The 17,609-nt window shown below is 33.7% G+C and overlaps 1 protein-coding gene across 1 annotated transcript in view; it reads right to left on the reverse strand.

The window, feature by feature from the left end:
- LOC150088530 (protein jagged-1b-like) overlaps positions 1–17,609 on the reverse strand; it is a 329,274-nt gene that overhangs the window by 21,838 nt on the left and 289,827 nt on the right. Inside the window, exons 15-17 of the mRNA XM_090370220.1 lie at positions 14,661–14,777; positions 7,791–8,018; positions 3,506–3,627 (exon numbers count right to left, since the gene is read on the reverse strand). Coding sequence (XP_090226346.1) covers positions 3,506–3,627; positions 7,791–8,018; positions 14,661–14,777 — 467 coding nt within the window. The remainder of the gene's footprint in view (positions 1–3,505; positions 3,628–7,790; positions 8,019–14,660; positions 14,778–17,609) is intronic.

A 17,609-nucleotide genomic window follows, 5' to 3' on the forward strand; every position in this document is an offset into this window, starting at 1 on the left:
TACAGAATTTAAAAACTGTCTGAGACCCTGTAGTCACCTTATGAAAGCAAAAGCCCTTCCCTTTAGCCTTGATGGCAGTTATATCTTTAAGTAATTCCTATATCAGTACATTGTGATCACTGTCAAAGACTTGTTAAAGGTTGTTACTGCTTCAAATTCTTTTTTACTTTCAGTGGCAATGCATTAGTTAAAATTGTTTAAATTTATCTTTCCTTTTAGCATTTTTTTCTAGATAGTAGAAATTTTCACAGGAAGGCATGCAGGTTCCTTTTCAGCATACAAATTAACAAGTTGAAAAGGATACTCTATTACCAACAAGTGCTCAATTTCCACTTTTAATACCCTTGCTGCCAGATTTTAGGCATACCATAACAGGTGCATTATCAACACCAAGTGCTAGACAATTTTTTGAATGAATCCCACATGCTCAGAAGATACCATGTTGTAGGGCCACCCTCCAGTGCTGGCTTGAAAGCAAGCTGCTTTTGATTTCAGGATTTTTTTTTTTATTGCAAAAAGGTCAGTCACCACAATGAGCTATAGCTTAGAATCACTTTGATTAGTGCCATTTGTAACAATCAAAAAGGGCTCATTTTTAAGAGCCATCGCTACCTCTTCTTTTCCTTATCCATGCAGTTTCACTAACAATGCATGTTGTTTTTGTTCTTTTATAATCATATTTTTTTATTATTTTTATATTAAGAAACAGTTCTGAAAATCAGAAGCTGTATGATCAGTAAAACTCACAGGAATGATTATGTTTTATGATATAAGATGCAAATATGAATTTAGTATATATGACATAATCACTACCACGAAATGTAATATCTATTTTTTTCATTTCTTTTTTGCACTGTACACTGCTGTTATACTTTTGCTTTTATTTGCTATACTTTTGTTTGGTTATACTTTACCTTTGTTTGCAAATGTCTGATTAAATCACATTTTCTACCGTTTGAATCAAGCAATGAAAAATCACATCTATATATGGTAAAATCTTGCATATACATCTTCTGAAATTATGTTGTATTTCTTTGGCATCTCACTGAAAGACTGTTAATTTAGCTTTGCACTACATACATAACTATTACAAAATTAATGCACAGAACAACATTATTGCATGTTTATATTTTGCATTTTGCAATGTAGACAAATGATGATAGATTTGTTAACGAATATAAAAATATCTCAAAATTCCAAAAAAATATATATATATACTTTTAATGTAGTTTTATTATTTTTGTGAAGGTTCAAAATCAAGTAAAAAAGAGAGAGACTCTGTCATAGAAGAGAAGGGTCAGAATTGAATAAAAAAGAGAAATTCTTTCTTAGAAATCCAGAAAGCTGGCAGCTCTCTGGATTTATGACATAATGTAATATAATTTAATGTCTCTGAAATTTTCATGAGCTTGGATTTAACATCAGTTCATGAAGAAAGTCTGGAAATGCTGATCTGAATTCCAATTTTAATTTGCCTTTATGGCAGCAACTGCTGAACTTCTTTTTTTTAGGTCTTTCTCTGAGAAAATTTCTCAAGTTTCAGAACTCACAAATAGTTGGCACTGGACCACAGCTGTGTTGTTTGTTATTTGGTTCTTCAGAACCTTGCATTTCTTGCCTCAATTTCTATTTTCTTAATTCTGTTAGATTAGATCTAATATAGTTAGCAGTATGGTCTGATGATGGGTATCAGTAAGATACCTGAAAAGAAATCTAAATGTAAAATAGTTTAGGAGAATAGCTTAATAAACTATATTATTAATTTCACATGGCATAAGAGTGGTATTACATAGAGTAATAATCTGTTAGATTATAATTTATGGCATTCACTTCTCCTCTTGGAAACTGGAAAACTGGAAAACTGGATTGTTCAGAAGTCCTGTTCTGGAATGCAGGTCTATATCTGGCAATTTCAACTGTTGATCTGACTTTAATTTACTTGAGTGACAATTACTCTTACAGTAGCTGTTCAACATGCATTTGAAGTTCTTATCTGTTTTTGAGGGAAAGGAAGAGAATGAGCATAACCTAACCTAAACAAACAAGTCAGTGGTGGATCCCAACTCTGTACAGTTCACCTTGTCAGTGGTGGATCCCAACTAGAAATGTGCAATTCTAGTTGGGATTCTCGAAAACGATTCACTTAAGGACCCATGTTTACTAGACTTTTTTTGCATATTGTAGTCTACAGTTCACCTTTAAATTATTGACCATCACTTTTGAAACACCCTGTATAGTAAACTTATATATAGTTCATATATATATATACATATATATATATGTATATATATACATATATATATATATATATATATATACATATATATATATACATATATATATATATATAACATATATACATATATATATATATATATATACATATATATATATATAAGGTTATATATATAGTGTACTGATATGCTTATATATAGTCACTAACCTTCTTAAAATAATTATTAAACAAGTGCCATTTGCATTATACTCACAAAATGTATATCGAAACCACTGTGTAAACTAAGGTTGCACATAAGCAAGTGCTTCAAAAAATGTGAGGGATTCTTCAAACATCACATATTAAGATGTCACAGAGGAATTGCATGTTTACACTATGGAAGGCCAATATTAGACCAATAGAAACTTTACATTATTGCCAAATATTTGGCACAGTTCCGAGAATGGTACACAGAAATTTCTGAGCTTTTATGGTAATAATAAAAAGTTAAAAGCTCTTATTAAAAAAATTGCAAAGAATTACTTTTCTGCTTTGTTTTTTTCTTGCAGGAATCTTGAACTTCCTGTCCACAAGGTTTAACCAAAAAAATGTTCAAGGCTGACAAAACGTATATGTGCAGATTCTAAATTTAAGGAGAATAACTAGAATAACTAATTTAAAGAATTTCATTCTATTTATTCTATTTGCAGAGCATTCCATCCTGTTATAAATTGATGGCCACTGACACAGTAGGAAAAATTTGTGAGTCGATCCAAGTGATTTTTAGTTTGTCACTCACTGTTAATTGTTCAGAATCGACAAAACAGAAAGGTTTTTGTTGTAAAAAAAATCATATTTTCCCATGCTTCTGAGCATATAATCCACTATGATATATATATTAGTGCAATTACCAAGTAATTGTGAATGAGAAATAAATCAATGTTATGCTTGCTACCATGCCAAATGGAAAAAACTTCTGACAGACAGTGAATCTTAAAACTAATAACAATATTGTGCTATGCGTATGGTTTTTAACTGATCTTTTATTTAAGTGTTTTATCTTCTTGAATTCTGTATGCTGGCCATTCATAGAGAATGAATTGGAAATATAAAAGAATAAAGAAGAAAGGAATTACTAATTATCCTTAAATTAAATTCCAAAAACAGAACAAAAATGATAAATTACTATTAATACTACTGTAGACATCCCTTCACAGTTGTTTGTCAGTATAATCATACCTATAAGAAATAAACTTTCCAAGGAGATCATAAAAATTTAAAATAACTCACCTGTGTACAGGTGACTTTGCCATCTTGACATTTACAGAAATCACACTCCTGTTCCCAAGAATAACCATCATTTAATACTTTCCCCTGCCATTCACAAGATTTCTGTACTTGTTCAGTCAGCACTGAAAAAAATAAATAAACAAATTAAAAAGCTGTACATTCCTGTATGAATTAGGTGAAAATCAAATACTGTTCCTGATTTAAAGCAATTTTTGGAAATATTTTTACACTCAGAACATAAGAAACATTACACTCAAGAAAATATTGTAAAGGTTCTTTTGTCATGGCTACCCAATACTACTTTTTATACCATTAGATGTATATAGTCTTAAAATATTTCATTTATCTCATTAGTTTATTTACCTCAGTTTTATTGTTTTACTTCTTCCAAATATTTACTCAATCCCTCAATAAATCTATACAAGCAAGGTGCTCCTTTTTCAGTAACTGATTACTCTTTGACTAAAGGTATATTTTCTTATATCCAGCCTATAATTATTTTGTTATATTTAATCTATATCTCTATGTTTAGTATATTTAGTTTACTATCATTCTTAGCATAGTTTATATCATTTGTATTAGTTTGTATCATTATTATATATTTTATATATATCATTAAATAAATGATCAACAAATTATATCTGTATATGTATGGATTCTCTTGAAACTCTACAGAAATGTGTTGCTATCAACTGTGTTTAACAAGTAAGAGTAGCTGTTTTTCTATAAATGTTAATTTTGAAAATCAACAAGGGGGGGGGAGTACCCTTTCAACAAGATGATGTGGCTCATGAGTGCACATAATCTTGTTGAAAGGTTACCCCCAAAATTAAATAAATTTTTTGCCCCAAAATTTAATTAATTTAATTTTGGGGGTAATTTTAATAATATAATCATACATATAAAATTAAATCACACTATAAATACAGAGGATACCACTGCAAACACACACAAAAAAATAATAAGTAATGGCAAGTTAGTATTTTTTATGAATTTCTAAATATTTTAATGATTTTTTTTCAATTTCTTAACTAAATTTTAATTTTATTTTTGATAATAATCCCACTCGAATATCCATTTATAAAATAAAATTAAGAAAAAAAAAATAATAAAAGCATTTATGTATATAGTTTTTCAATTTTTGCAAACTTCCGAATTCCTCAAAAAAATTCACTCCAGCTTACATAAATATGGTCAAGAAACTCATTTGCAAAATGGTTAAGGCCTTAAACTCCTTAATCAGGTTCCCCACACTTAGGATGCCTAGTTTCCAAACTTTGCAGAACTGAAGCCTCTTTCTGTAAGAATATCTCTTTTATGTATCCATAATGAGTCTTGTTGCCCTCCTTTGTATTGAGAAAATTGATACCATTCAACCAAACCAACATCCATGGAATAATTACCTCTTTATCTCTATTCATAATATTCCTGTGCATCACTGATGGTGCCTCATTTGCAGAAATTTGATATCACTGTCTACAGCCTTACTACACTGTTAGGAGACCATATCTGATTGTATTACAACCCTTAAGTCCTTTCATCTTCAAAAGCATTGACTGTGTTACCTCCAGTTGATAATTTCTCTTGGATTACTGTGATACAGATGCAGAACCTTACAATTTTTACATTAAAGTTCAATTGCTATTTTTTTTCGCCAGATGTATAAGAACACTTGAAAGATGTATTCACAAGGAAGAGACCTAATCTATAGTCAAAGAAAAGGCAAGACTGTAAATTATTCCATTAAAATTCTCCTGACTCATTGTGCAAAAATAATTTCTAAATACCTTTCTAAGCACTTATGGTGTCCTTCTTATTCATTTGCTTCATGTGATTTTTATTTCTCTTTCCCAAAATTAAAGAAGACATTAAAGGGGAAATGATTTTCAGGTGAAGCAAAAGTTATGGCTGCTACAGCAAGTGCAATTGTGGAACTTTTTAAAAGCAAGACTTTGAAAAAGCTTTTTTGTAATTATGAGGGGTTTCTGAAAAGTAAGGTAACACATTTTTTTTCTTAATAATGGTGAAAGGGATTGAGATGAAATGCAGTGGACAGATAGACAAGTTAATAATATTCAAAAAGATTGTCAGTGCAGTGTTGTGGTATTGTCGCCTCACAGCAGATTCCAGTTGCAAAATGGCGGCTACTGTGTGAGTGTGGTCCAAAACAGGTGTTTGTGAAGTTATTCGCTTTTTGCAAGCAAAAGGGTCTTCATCAAGTGACATTCACTGTGAACTGGTTGCTGTGTATGGTGAAGCTTTACTGTGCAATGTTGGAAAAAACTGAAAGCCAACATTTGACTCAAACAACCAGGATTCCTGACAAGCGGCATAATTTTGTTGCATGACAATGCAACTCCACACACTGCCCACACCGTTTCCCAAAGATTACGGTGCAACCACTCAAGAGTGGTTGCACCGTAATCTTTGGGAAACTCTGTCACATCCCCCCCTACAGCCCAGACTTAGTGCCTTCAGACTTCCATTTGTTTGGCCCTCTGAAAAAACACCTTTCAGGAAAGCATTTCATCACAGATGAGGATGTTCATCAGGCGGTGCGATGTTGGTTACTGTGTATGGACATGGACTTCTTCAGTACTGGTATTGATATCAATAAAACTGGAGACTTTGTGGAGAAGAAGTGAATGTTCACTTATTTCTTGGTGTGTAATTTGAACTTCGTATTATTAAACATCATTGAAAGAAAAAATGTGTTACCTTACTTTTTGGAAACCCCTAGTATATAACAAAGAGAAAAAAATGAATATAAATAGTAAAGATCATTATTTTCAAAAATACAGTAAGTGATGTATTTATGTGACAATATTATATTTATTTATACAAAACTTCAATCCCCAAACTTTTTGATCCTATCTTGTATAATTTGTCTAAGTCTTGTTGCAGTAATCCTAGTTTGCATTGTTAATAACACTAACCCATCAGAAAATTTTATATCATTAATGAAAATTAGAAACAAGAGCAGAGCTCTGGTATAGCAACCTGAGGGAGCCTCCAAAAGAAACTTTAGTACTAGTATTATCAAATGATGCAAGGCCCATCAGCTCCCAAAAAAAAAAAAAAAAAAAAAAGAAGCTACCTACTTACCATCCCCTCTAATAATTTGTTTAATTCTTTCTTAAACTCATTCAAATTACTCATCTTCACAACACCAAATGGAAGTTTCTTCCAACAGTCACTCTCTGGCTGAAAGCAAATTTTTTATTAAATTTGTCCTCTTATGTGTGTCATCTGAGCAAGAGTTAGAATGTCATTCGCATTTAATTTACTCAATCCATTTAAGGCCTTAAGCACATGGTAGATGACTTTCATCAACCGGTGAAATACCACCACTTTGCTTATTGGAGGCTTGAAGTGGCGAAACCCATGTTTAGTCTCTAGAGCAAAGTTTCCGGCATCCCCCTCCCCCCATACTTCTCCTTCAACCCATGCATGGTACTAAGTGCTATAGGTTTTGATACCTTTCGTGTTTGGGGTTTCCATAAAAAAAAAAAAAAAAAAAAACCTTCAATCTGGTCTCCACATGGTGTCTAGTTTCTAGACACTGCAATTTACAGAGGAACTTGCGAAACTTCAGAAACTTGTAGGAAGAACTTGAGGGAGCCCACTCATAACACTGGTTGAATCAGAATATTGTCCATTTATAACCACTCTTTGTTTTCTACCAATTAAGTATAAAAACAACAACTTTGAGTGCATGCCCACTAAACTTTTTTGTAACTAAAATTTAGTTACAAAACAGTTGTAACTAAATTTTTTGAATTTCAACTTTTTCAGTTGTAACTAAAAAAAAGGAACTAAAAATAACTTCTCAAGCATCACCAAATTATAAAGTTGCAACTAAAAAAGAAGAACTGAAACTAATAACCTTTCAATATTACTGTATGGATAATTTAGATAACTGCTATAAAGGATCTAGCAATCATTGATTTATTGCACTTTAATCTAGTGAATACATGATTATAATATGGGTTCCTAAATGATACAGAAAGGATAGGATATAAATGTATTAATTTAGTTTATTGGGACTTTGAGGAAGAGGGTGATACACCAACATATATGCTTATAAAGAAGCCATAAGTGAATATCCCCCTCATTTCTTTCATGGTCAATATTAAGCCCTAAGGAATATACCATAATTCATTTTTCTCTGTTTACAACAGATTTATTGTAACCTTCTATTTAACTGAAATATGTATAAATTTTAAAGTGATCATTTTAAAATTCAAGGTGTAAACAAATAATGAATTATAAAAAATTATCTTACAAATGTTACAGTTCTGGCCTGTTTGCCCAGGAGAGCATAAACAATGAAATCTTCCAATTCCATCCACACAGGTACTTCCATGAGCACAAGGTGAAGAGGAACATTCATTGATGTTAATACGACAGTTAGGTCCAGCAAAACCCTGAGCACACTCACATAGAAACCAATTAATTCCATCAATACACTTTCCACCATTGTGACAAGGATTTGGATTACAGTCATCAGAATCTAAGAGTAAATACATTAACAATGAGTTTCTTTGATTAATATAACTGTATGCAATTTATAATCTGGAATAGCCAAAATAATTGGGTTAACAACTGATTGCATATTTTTATGGTTGTGTAGACTGAAACATGATATTTGCATAACTTTGAATAAGCATAATGCCATGCAGCAGTATGTTTAAAATTAAGCAGCAATAGATATCAACTATATTTTTTAATTACCATGTTTTCCAAACCACGAGAGACACCTTTTTCTCAGAAAACGTTGCCCAAAATTCCCCCGCAACTAATAGTAAAAAGGGAGTATTAGGTGCATGCAGTGATGTTTTTAACTTTGGCTAAAGAAACAATTATCAAAACATCTAGGTGGCCTACTGAAAAAACTAGCTTTTATTAGAGTATAACCACTTCAGATTTACACATAATCAGGACAACAAAAATGATGATTATTGAATTAAACACTAAGTTAAGTGTAATTCCAGGAGATCTTAACCAGCAGCTACTAGATATCTCAATTAACAAACCCATTAAAACATTCATGAATGAGTCATGGACCAACTGTATGGAGGCATTAAATCACAATTTGACATTAGCATTAGAAGAGGCATATGATGCAAGAAACCAAGCTTATAGAGCATCAGCCAAAAATAAAAAAAAACACTTCTCATTTCACCCATCCATTCACTCCAAATGTTTGTCTAGTTCTGCCTTTAACTTATTTAAATTGCTGACCTCCATTATGACAGATGGAAGTTCTTTCCTCAATCAGAGTAAGAATACCATCAGCATTGAGCTTGCTCAAACAATTCAACACCTAATACACCTCAATCAGATCACCTTGATGGTGCCTAGTCTCAAGATGGAGCAATTTGCAGAACTTAAGCCTTTCTTGGTAACTAGTGCTTTGTTCCATTCACCAACCTTTTGCCCTTCTCAGTATTCATTCCAGCAGCTCTACATCCTTTATAAAATGAAGCCTCCAGACTCCACACCTTGAGCACTGTATGCAGTGCTCAAGGTGTGGCCTGACCACTGCCTTATATAAGGGGATAATCACCTCCTTATCCCTGCTAGAAAAATTCCTGTATATCATTGACAAGCACCATGAGCTACTCATGCAGAATCTCTGTGCTGTCAGAAAACTTCATATCTCACTGCACAATTACTCCATAGATCTTTTTCATTCTCTACTGCCATGTGTATAGTACCACACAGTTGATATATTACTCTGGGGTTACTACTACCCATATGCAGTACTTTACATTTGTCAATGATAAACTTCAGTTGCTAACTCTCAGCCAATCTGCTCAACTTTTCTAGGTCCTGTTGCAGCAGTGTACTGTCATTAACAACCCTACCAACCTTTGTATTGTCTGCAAAATTGAACGTTAAGCCTGATATACCTTCATCAATATCATTGATACATATAAAAAACAACAGTGGGCCCAAAACTGAACTCTGGGGGACTCCACTAATAACATTAGTCCACAAAGAGCAGTGTCCATTTGTGCACTGATTACCACTCTCTGTCTCCTCCCACTCAATCATCCTTTTATCCATTGTAGCAACTTGCCCTTAATGCCATACTGCTCCAATTTGTACAGTAGTCTTCCATGTGCAACAGTATCAAAAGATTTCCTAAAATCCAAATATATGATATCAAAATTATTTTTTGCATCCAGTTCCTTAAGTCCCTTAAAGAAAACCATGCTGTCCCTGAACTATAACTGCTGTCTTTTCTACATGATCATGCAGTGCCTCTTTAACCAGTGACTCCTTTATTTTCCCTGGAACAGAAATCAAACTAACAGGTCTGTAATTACTCATGTCACCCTTTGATCTCTCTTTGTGAATTAGGGACACATTTGCACATCTCCAGTCCATGGGGACCTCCTCTGAGTCCAAGGATGCTCCCATAATTGATTGTGGCTAAGGGTTTGCTTACTTCCTTTCCTGCCTCCTTTAACATAACTGGATAGATCCCATCCACCATAGGTGCCTTTCTTATGTTTATCTTCAACAATTTCTCCTGCACTTTGCTCTCAGTTATTACTAAATCATCTAGCTCACTGACAGAGGTTAATTCACCTCTGGCATTCCCCTCTCTGAATAACTCCTCATTTGTGAATGTAGATGCAAAATATTTATTTAGTTTGTTAGCTACCTGAGCAGGATTATCAACAGTTGAACCATCAATATCAAGTGGACTAGTTTGATTCATCCCCTTTCTTCTAGAGTTTACATAAGTAAAGAAATCTTCTGCTGTTTTTCTTTGCATCCTTTGCCAAAGATTTCTTGTAATCTGCCTTCATTTGCCTAACCTCCTTTGTGATTTAACACAGACTAGCTTATATCTACCACAGGCTTCTTTGTCACCTGATAATTTATATGTAACCCATGCATTTTTCTTTTCTGCCAAGCATCTCATTAGTTCATCTGACATCCATTTAGGCCTAAACATTGAATAGTATTTCTTAGTTGGGAAAAAAAGACTAGTAGCTTCCAAGATTACTTCCTTGAATACTTCCCATTTAGAATTTGCTGTTGGTAACATCATCAGTTGGTCCCACTGTATAGAATTTAAAAACTGTCTGTGACCATTGTAGTCACCTTTATGAAAGCAAAAACCCTTCCCTTTACCCCTGATGGTAGTTACTTCTTTGAGTAAATCTTATGTCAGCACAATGTGATCACTGGCACCAAGTGGTTCCTTTATCTGCAGATTCTTAATGCATGAAGAATCACTGCTGATAATCAGATTAAGAGTATTGCTCCTTGTGGTTGCCTCTTGAACATGCTGCTGTAGAAAACAATCATCTAACAAATCCACAAAAGCCTTGATAGTGTGCGAGTGACCAACCCACAAGTTCCAGTCAATATCTGGGAAGTTAAAATCCCCCATTATAAATCAATCGGATTTACTGGCCCTCTCTATTTCTCTGTACAGCTGTTCATTGTAATCATCAGAGTCATTAGGCCTATAACACACTCCTACTCTCAATTTTGCTTTCCCAGTGCTTATGTCATACTAAACTGACTCAATGTTGCACTGTCCACCCATGTCAACAGGATACACTTCCTCAGATTTTATGTGTTTCTTAACTAACAGCATAACCCCTCCTCCCTTCCTATCTTGTCTACCCTTTCTGTACATAATGTACTCTCCAAATTCCAATTCTGCATTCCTCATTTATATCTGTGTGACACCACATTTCTGATATCCCAACAATATCTGCTTTTGATGTGTTGACCAGCAACTCAAATTCATCAAATTTATTTACTAAACTCCTAGAATTGGTGTACATGCAAGTATACATGCACCTGTTCTTACTCTTAGTTACCCTAACACAGACCATGTATTTACTTGTTCCATGATGATTCCCAGCAGTTCTTGAAATCCCTAGCACTTTGCTTTTCGGACTGCTGCTGCTCATTCCAATAGAAGTAGTGCAAGAATCACTTTTACCTCTGCCTGTGTCTACCTTTAATCTATTAGTCTGTGAATCCCTGCAAACTAGCAGTTTTCCAGCCCACTAACACTGTCTCGATAGCATCAGCAAATATTCTTGCACCCTTTCTATTTAAGTGTATCTCATCCTTGTAAAGTAGTCTCTGCTGTTAACAAGCACAGATCACACTGAGCAAGATTCTACCCCATGAGCTTTGCACAATCTCTCCAGGGACGAATTGATTGACAAGGCTCTCATCACATATTTCCTTCTATTTTATGCGGACAGAATTGTAAACACTTTCAAATTTAACCTAACTCACAACTTTTTTTTCAAAATTGACCTGTACTTGTTAGGCAAGTTCACAGATCTCCTACTCATTGGGATGAATGAAGTAACCAACAACACAAATGCACAGATGGGTGAAAATTTTGTGGGAGTTAGTGAAATACAAGGTAGTTGCTGTCTTTCATGAAATTTGGAACCAGCGATATTCTTGATGGCACTGAAGATGTTAAATCTTTGAAGAATACAAACATTCAAAATATTAGTAAATGACGGGTGTGATAGTAGTGAAGACAACTTTTTGGTGTTCTATAATAAAAAAAAAGCATCATTTTATGCCAGCATTTTATTTAATAAGCATTTGTGAAGTTTATTTTATTGCATATATTGAAAATATATGCAATAAAATTTCAAAAATTTGCTTTATAAAACATGGATGCATCTTATGGGTCTGGTGTGTCTTATCATCTGGAGAACAGTAGATATAAAGTGACCATTTCAAAAGTAACAAGTAATGCTCCTTTATTCAATTGATCATTCCAATAGAAAAATCCAGTTGATTACAGCCCCCTCAGGACATTCTGCTTGATTTCTTCATCATTTACTGGGATATCTGCCATCCTAGAATTTAGTATTAGTTGCAGAAAATGACGCAAGAAAGCAAGATTATAAAGCATCAGCCAAAAAAAAAAAAAAAAACACTTCCCACATTACCTGTCCACCCCCTCTAATAGTCTGTTTAGTTCGTCATTGAATTTATTCAAAGTACACACTTCCACAACACCCATGGAAGTTTGTTCCAACAATCAACTACCTGCTTGATGAAGTAAAATTTCAACACATCCTGTACAACCATCGCGTTTGTTTACAGCTGCTCTCAGAAGGATACAAATTGCTCAGTTGACCTAAGCAAGATGCCATCAACATTGCACTTGCTTAATCTATTCAAAACCTCAAACTCAGACCTTCTTGCCAGTGCCTTGACTCCAGACATGGAAATTTGTAGAACTGAAGCCTTTCTTGATAAGAGCACCCTTCTGTTTCCCTCACCAATCTCATTGTTTTTCTTTACACCCATTCTAAGAGATCCATATTCTCATAAAATGAGGCTTCCAGATCTGTATGTAGTACTACTCAAAATGTGGTCTAACTATTGCCTTATACAACAGGATAACCAATTCCTTATCCCTGCTGACAAAATTCCTGTATATCGACAAAACCTGATGAACTGTCCTGGAAGCTGATCTGCACTGCTCACAGAACTTTTCTGATTGATTGCACAATTACCCCCATCTTTTTCATTCTCCGCTACCATATAATACCACACATTTGGTATGTTATTCTGGGATTACTGCTACCCATACACAGTACCTCACATTTATCGAGGTTAAACTTCTCAGCACATCTGCCTATTTTTTCTAGATTTTGTTGCTGTGGCATACCCTGATTACTATTAACTGCCCTGTCAACCTTTGTATTATCTGCAAACTTAGACATTAAGCCTGACATGCCTCCATCAATATCCTTAATAACTATATAGAAAACAACACTGGGCCCAGTACTAAACTCTGGGGAACTCCACTAATAACAGTGGTCCAAGAAGAGCAATGCCCATTGATAACCACTCTTTGTTTTCTCAGAGTCAACCATCCTTTTATCCACAGCAGTAATGTTAATGTGCAAAATCAAAATCAAAAGCTTTTCTGAAATCTAAGTATATGATGTCAGAATTAATTTTTGCATCCATATCTGATTAGCATTTGAACAAGATGCCGATCAGGAATCAGTGATGAATGATGGTGTGAGAAAGATGCCATTAATCCAATCAGATTGGTTAGACAAAATTTTGTCCATCATTGTTAACACCTTGCAACCATGAGAACTAAATGCATCACTGTATAGGGAGAATACCTTGAAAAGGAATGCTAGTAGCAACAGTAGTAGTAGTAGTAGTAGCAGCAGCATCTTCTCCAGTTAGCTTATAACACCAAAGGCTTACTTATCCTATAATCCCCAGTGCAGACTGTTAGTGCAGACCTTCCTTGACAGTCAGCAAATAGAGTGAACTTCCTACTGTGATCAACCTTAAATTTATGGACTAATTTTTCAGGGTGCAGAGTAAAATCATTGTCCCTGCCCAAGGTCGGCAAACATAAACTCCATGCCCCACCCACCACAGTGTCCCATGAGAAGGTCCATCAAATAGGCTGGAAACCATATGATAGTACACCTGATATTTCTATTGCTGATATTTGTATAGAAGAAAAAAATAAGACCACCTCAACTGGAATCAGTGTATCCTTCCCTGTGGAAATTTTATAAACCCTTTTTCAAGGATAAATGCAGAAAGGACAAAAAAATTAACCTACCACAGCTGTCTTCCTCAGTGGATCATATTGCACAACTCTGTTCTGTATGCAAAGACAGAGGACCCCAGTCAATTTCTCTCCCTCTTCAGGGCTAGTCTGGGAGAGTTTTGCTAAAGATGGTTTTCTCTGCCTGTGGAGCTTCAGTTCAGGCAGACTTGTATGTTGTTGGATGTTATTCTGAGATGTTATGATAACAATGCCATATTTGCAAGCTTTGCATTCCTTGTGAATTCACCCTACTGAATATATGTTTCATATTTCTTTATTCTTTTAAAATAGAAATAATTTTGAAATATTATAATCTTTTTTGATAAAATATAATAAACGCTGTGAAATCAATATTTATAATGCTTCAATGGATACTGATAGCTAACAGAACATGGCTGTTTTTCTACCTTCCATTTCAAAATAAGTTGTCATTGAAAAATTTGAAATTCATCTCATATAATGAGCTCTTTTGTTGAAAATAAAATCGTAATTGTAAGGCAATATTTATGACTATATATTATTAGGCATAAGATGATATATAAAATGACTTACTATATTGACAGACTGGTCCCTCAAAGCCATCTCTACAAATGCAAGTAAAGCTATTGCCCATAATGACACAAGTTCCACCATTAAGACATGGATTAGAATAGCAACTTGGATTTTTAGCTAGAACAAAAATTAAGACTAATTGTATATTTCTTGCTTGATACATATATATATATATATATATATATATGTGAGTGTATGTGTTTTTTTCCCTTTTTAATGGCGCTATGACATATAAGTATTATTGTGCATACAAATGTAAATGTAAATACTCATGTAAATACAATTTTATAAGACAAACATAAATCCATTGTTGGCATATATCATAAGAAATAACAGAAAACCAACCAGCCAACAACCAAATAAACCCCCCCCACAGCATACATTAGCATAGGATATCGGGGCCTGAGGCTAAAGCACCAACATGACACAGTATAAAGTAAGTGTGACTGGGCAGTAAAAAGCTTCGCTACCTATATAACAATTAGAAGGTGGGAAATAACCCCTTTCTAATCCACCACTTTCCCAGGACAGTAGCAGTAGGTAAGAGCCATCACAATATTGGATACTTACCCATTGGGCTTTGTGTCCCCTATCACAGTTTGCTGTAGAGAATGATTATAAAAATTTAAACTAAAATAAAAATAAGTAAATGAAATATTTTAAATTTGAAATGTAAATTTGAAAGTTAAATTAATATAGCAAAAGGCAAAACTGGTATAGGGACAACAGAAATGGGTAGGTATGAGACATTACATCAGATGGGCTGTCAATCCACTCAAAACCCTCGAAGAAGTAGGGGATTGACGGCCACGTGATGGAATGTTCTATATTATAATATTATAATTTATGTAAATGTACTGACATAATTTTAGCTGAAAGTAATGAAAATTCATCAGCAAAGTGTAATGAAAAATTCATTATCATATAGTAATATACTTCTTAAAATTAAAATGTATAGGACATGCTGAATTAAGATAACCTAGCTGGGATAACTTGATTACCAGATTTGTATGCACAATAATACTTATATGTCATAGCGCCATTAAAAAGGGAAAAAAACACATGCACTCACATATATATACAGGCACGTATAATGTCCAATTGGCATAATTACAATGGCATTAACGTTGCACATAATTATTCATTAAACTATAAGCTAAAATCTAACCTATTATACATACTAATAATAATAATATATATATATATATATATTTATAATTATATTAGTGATAAAAAAGGAAAGAAAGAAAGTTAAAAAGACAATAACTAATATTTATGGGTCAATGCAGTTGCAAGCAATCATGCAATAACCCATAATGTCCATAGAATATTATTAGAAAAAGTAAATCAATCCAATAATAATACCATCAGGGACCTAAGACAATGCAAAAAAAAAAAAAAAAAAATTATTATCGCTTTTTACTGACAATCTAGATGACTTCAACTGGGGCCAACCACCCAGAATGAAGGCAAAAAACGACAAGAGGCTCTCTGTTTCTGTGATGATCAATATATGCTAAGTAATTTAAATCTAAACCAAATATAAACCAGTATAGGTCAAATATAAATCGAATATAAATAAATCGAATGATGATAAAAGTTAAGAAAAATTTTGAAATATTAGAATCAAAGGTAAGAAATATAAGTAAAATATAAATGTAAGCATATATTAATCATCGTTGACCCGACAGAGAACGTAATTTAATGATTAAAATAAGATTAAATATATAATACATACTACATTTGTATCCTACAGTCCTACACTCTTTATTTTTATTTCTCTGAAATTATTAGGGCAATCCGAGGACGTAGGAGAAACTATTTCTTATCTATACCACTATTTTTCGCCTTTGTGGAGTTCAGGTTCTATTATTCCTACTCCTTTAGTTTTTCTTCTTACTATCTGCATGTTGCTCTTTGCGTTAATTTAATTATTTATTTATTTTTACCGTATCCATCACATAGGGAGCACCACATATTATTTTGACGACTATTACATTATGTCCTAGATACGGTCAAATGTAGTATGTATTATATATCTAATCTTATTTTAATCATTAAATTACGTTCTCTGTCGGGTCAACGATGATTAATATATGCTTACATTTATATTTTACTTATATTTCTCACCTTTGATTCTAATATTTCAAAATTTTTCTTAACTTTTATCATCATTCGATTTATTTATATTCGATTTATATTTGACCTATACTGGTTTATATTTGGTTTAGATTTAAATTACTTAGCATATATTGATCATCACAGAAACAGAGAACCTCTTGTCGTTTTTTGCCTTCATTCTGGTTGGTTGGCCCCAGTTGAAGTCATCTAGATTGTCGGTAAAAAGCGATAATAATTTTTTTTTTTTTTTGCGTTTTCTTAGGTCCCTGATGGTATTATTATTGGATTGATTTACTTTTTCTAATAATATTCTATATACATATATACATACATACATACACACACACACACACTGAGTGATCCCTGAATTATGACCACCCACCTAATACATTGTTGGGTGTTTGCATAGATAATGGCTGCTATTAGTTTAGGCATTGACTCCACTAGATGTCTGAAGATGTCCACAAGGACCTCAATATGCAGTCATACTGCCTGCAGAGCTTTCCACAGGGTCAAAGCAGATGATGGCTATGTGTTCATATGCCTCACTTCCCATTCCAAAAGATCTCACACATGTTCAATTGGATTGAGTTATGTGAGTTTGGAGGCCAATCAAGATGGGTGATATTTTCACTGTGTTCTTAGAATCACTTGTGCACAGTGTGGGCCCAATGACACGGCATATTATCACCTTGGAAGATCCCATTTATGCCACAAAAAAATAAAGCATGGTCCCCTAAGATCTGCCAGCATACCTCACAAGTAAGATGTTGGCCATATGCAGTAGAGGTCCTAGTTCCTGCCAGCAAAACAGGCCCCATCACCACC

This window comes from Mastigoproctus giganteus, chromosome 3 (assembly GCF_048544385.1).
Source record: "Mastigoproctus giganteus isolate SK-2022 chromosome 3, ASM4854438v1, whole genome shotgun sequence".
In the NCBI taxonomy this organism is placed as follows: Eukaryota; Metazoa; Arthropoda; class Arachnida; order Uropygi; family Thelyphonidae; genus Mastigoproctus; species Mastigoproctus giganteus.